Source organism: Dipodomys ordii, unplaced genomic scaffold, assembly GCF_000151885.1.
Source record: "Dipodomys ordii isolate 6190 unplaced genomic scaffold, Dord_2.0 Scaffold15, whole genome shotgun sequence".
NCBI classification, from domain to species: domain Eukaryota; kingdom Metazoa; phylum Chordata; class Mammalia; order Rodentia; family Heteromyidae; genus Dipodomys; species Dipodomys ordii.
Window position 1 is genome coordinate 1454728 of NW_012267231.1, and position 3824 is coordinate 1458551.

General features: G+C 62.9%; 1 protein-coding gene across 1 annotated transcript in view; it reads right to left on the reverse strand.

The window, feature by feature from the left end:
• Positions 1 to 3824, reverse strand: part of Alpk3 (alpha-kinase 3) — a 29429-nt gene that overhangs the window by 18369 nt on the left and 7236 nt on the right. The window contains exons 3-5 of the mRNA XM_013011860.1: positions 3589 to 3742; positions 975 to 1111; positions 6 to 629 (exon numbers count right to left, since the gene is read on the reverse strand). Coding sequence (XP_012867314.1) covers positions 6 to 629; positions 975 to 1111; positions 3589 to 3742 — 915 coding nt within the window. The remainder of the gene's footprint in view (positions 1 to 5; positions 630 to 974; positions 1112 to 3588; positions 3743 to 3824) is intronic.

A 3824-nucleotide genomic window follows, 5' to 3' on the forward strand; every position in this document is an offset into this window, starting at 1 on the left:
TGGGCCTCTCGGAGCCGCAGTGCTCGGCCGGGCGCTGGCCGGGGGCCGCCCTGTCCGGCTCGGCCCTCCTCGGGCTGGGCTTCGGCTCCTCATCTTTCCTTTTCTTCTTGGCCCCGGACTCCTTCTGGGGGGCTCTGTGCGGTCTCAGCTCCATGGCTTCACAGAGGTAGGTCAGCAAGCCTTGCTCCCCATCCTCCCCGTTCTCGGGGGCCGGCTCCCCGTTGGTGGGCGCCTCTCCGGGAGCGAAACTGTTGAGGAGGCCCAAGCCTGTGTGCTGGGCGGACTGGGCCTCCCCTTCCTGCCAGGCCGCCGGGGTCTCCTCCTCGGCCTCCCGCGCTGGGGCGGGGGGCACGGGCGCCTGGCCCCCGCTTAGTCTCCGCTTGCGCTGGAAGCGGTCGGGGCTGAGCTTGCGCAGGGCCTCGGCCTCGGCCGCGGCCTCCGGGCCCTGCCTCCAGCTCTGCCCCATCTCCCGCATCTTGGCCGCAGCCTTGCGCTTCAGCTTGGCGAACCAACGCTGGTGGATCTTGTACTCGGTCATGGTGCCCACCTCCAAGACCCCCGAGCACGACACGATGCCCTTGGAGTTCCGGGCCGAGGCCTGGTAGATGGCTGCATCGTCTTCTTGACACCTAGAGGGGGCCGAGGGGCGAGAGCTGCTCCCTCCCCACCAGAGCCTTCCCGCCCTCCCCCAGCCATGCCCCACCCTCCTGTGCTTTAGAGGAAACTGAGGCCAGAAGAGAGGGGCGTTGGCCGAGGCCACGCGGGGCCCTCGGGAGCAGGTGTCGGCCCTGGTGGAGCGGGGGTGATGCGGTTGCTTTTTTGGGCAGCTGACCTCATGGAAAATGTTTCTGTGGGTCAGGAGCTCGTCTGCTCACACCACTCAGCCTCAGCCACTCACTCCCCCTCCCCCACGGGTGGGGGGGGCCGTGCCTCCAGAGCGCGGCCGGGCGGGGCGCGGGCGGAGCGGCCCTCACCTGAACAGCTGCAGCGTGTGGCGCTTGCCCTGGTGCGTGATCTGGTACTTGGGCAAGCCGCAGTAGCGGTCCAGCTCCTGGTCATCCTTGTACCATGTCACCTCCGGCTCGGGGTATCCTGAGAGGGAACAGGGAGCCTGCGTGAGCGCAAGGTGAGTTCTAGAACAGAGCGGGCAGCCTCCAGGCCCTGGATGGTCCGGACTGGCTGAGGAGCTGGACGGGATGGGACGGGACCACCTGCCCGGCCTGCAGAAGCCCGTAGCTCAGCTCCTCTCTAGAAACCAGAACCTGACAAAGCTGGAGCCATCTCCCCTCTGGTGGGAAGGAAAACACAGAGGAGGAAATTCCTGGCCTCCCAGTAGCAAGGGAACTGAAGCTGTTCCAGAAGTTGCTGACTAGAAGTGACCTAGCCTGTCCAAGTTCCTAAGCTGAATTGCTTGACAACATAGCTAACACATCCAACCACCCATCTGTCCACCCACCCATCTATCCATCCGTCCGTCCATCTGTCCACCCACCCATCTGTCCATCCAATACACTTGTCTACCCACCCAAGCCCTGGAGTGGGCGGGTGGAGGTTATGTACCAGCCCCTCCTCTGCTGCCCACAGGAAGTGTGGCCACCCCTCACCCCTGCCCATCAGCTGCGCTCGCTGATCTCGCGGCTCTGCCCTGGCCTCTCTCCAGCTCCTTCTCACCGCGATGGGCAGAGTGAATCTTGTGAAATGAAGTTCACCCACGCCCACTCTGCCCCCGCGTCACTCAGCCTCTGGGGTCTGCCCCATGACTGCCCTGCTTCACCCCCTCTTCCCCTGTCCCCCAGTCCTGCTGGTTCCCCTCTAACACATCCCTTCCCCACTCCTGGTAGAGGCCACACGGGCAGCCGGGCAGAGCAGGGCCTCCCTTTCCCCAGGGCCTCCCAGGGCTCCCAATTCCTTTGTTTTCTTCCCAGAGTACTTGACGTTCGACCTTGTGCAGCCGCACCTGACCCCTAGAGTCCTCTCTGTGTCCATCCACCGCTGCTGGGCTCCCGGTTCCTAAACATGCACCCCGCACTGGTGAAATAAACACAGGCCGCGTGCAGAGAAGGGAGCATGCGGAGGAAATGGGAAATGTGTGTTCCACGCCTCTGTCTCCTTCAACCCCAGCCTGCACTCCTCCACACTCCGCCCTGAGATCCTCGTCTCTCTCCTGCTAGACGCAGGCCCCATGTGGGCAGAAATGGTCTCTTGTTCACTGCTACATCTCCACCACCCTTAGACAGAGCGTGGCATGGAGCAGATGCTTAGCAAAGACCTGTTGAGTCAGGTGCTGGGGCTCAACCTGTAATCCCAGCAACTCGGGGATCACAGAGACCTAAAGGATCTTAGCTTGAAGCCAGCCTGGGCAGAAATGTTTCAAGACTCCATCTCCAATTAGCCAGCAAAATGCCAGTCTGGAGGCATGACTGAAGTGGCAGAGTGCCTGCCATAGGTAAGAAAGCCAACCAAGAGTTCAAGGCCAGCGGGGACGGTGGCGCAGTGGCAGAGTGCTCGCCTAGTGTGCATGAAGCCATGGGTTCGATTCCTCAGAACCACATACACAGAAAAACCCACAAATGGCGTTGTGGCTCAAGTGGTAGAGCGATAGACTATCAGAGAGGCCCAGGGACAGCACCCAGGCCCTGAGTTCAAGCCCCAGTGCTGACACACACAGAGCTCTGGGGAACAGGAGGAGGAGTGAGGGAGTGGGGGCAGGGCAGGGCAGCGGCGGGCGGGCGGGCAGCGCAGAGGGCACGCTGGGAAAGCGAGGGGGCAGGGAGCCGGGGCTGGGGAGCAGCCAGGGACGGCTCGGCGGCCTGGGCTGTAAGCTGAGCCCCGTGTTTCCACTGTGAGTAAAGCCTGGGTTACATCACCGCGCCCGTGCCCAGTGCCAGCACAGGTGTCCGCAGTGAGGGATGACCTCACCCGGCAGGACTTCCCCTCCAGCCCCGGGCGTCTGAGTCCAGGGGGACGAGTGGGGTGGGGCTGAGTACAGGGCACGGCCCCCAGGCTGGCGCTTCCCCTCCCCTCCCCGTGCTCCCCCCCCCGTGCTTCAAGGCTGCGGGGTGTGGGCAGCAATGGGGACACACACTGCGGGTCCCTGGAAAATGTCACTGATATAAAGCACACAGAGGTAGGACAGGGCTCATTCGCCCCCAGCTGTACACGTGGACAAAGCCCAGCACACGCACAAGGTGCATATGTGCGGGTACAAGCTGCGTGCCAGATATGTGCATGTGCAAGGTACACGCACGGGGGTGCAAGCTGGGCACGTGCACCTATGAAGCCATGCACCTACATGCTCCTGGACAGAGAGCTCACATAGCAGACAGGCAGGTAGGATGGACTTTGTGATTCCAGACAGCCAAGCCCTAAGCCAGCAGTGGGAAACTGACAGCTACCCTCTGAACGCTAGAAAATCCCCAGGGCGCGAAGAGCTGGAGCCGTGGGAGGGAGGCGCCTCAAAAGCGCTTAGAAACGTGGCTGGGAGCGGAGCAGGCACCTGCAATCCCGGCGCTCGGAAGGCTGAAACAGGGCGGTGAGTTCAAGGCTACCCTGGGCTACTTAGTGAGACCCTGTGTTATAAACCCAAACGGGCAGACGGGAGCAGCGAGGGCTCCGGGCCCGGGCCCACGCCACGGCAGCCACCGCGAGCCGCCAGAGCCGCCCGCTGGGCAGCGGGAGCAGCAGGGAGCTGACTGCAGGCCCGAGGGCCGCGTGGCCCGCTGTCTTTTCATAGCGTTGGAAGCTTGTGAAGGATGTGCGCGTACTAACCGGCTGAAATGGCATTTTGTGTGTTTTTTTTTTTTTTTTTTGGGTCCGGTCATGGG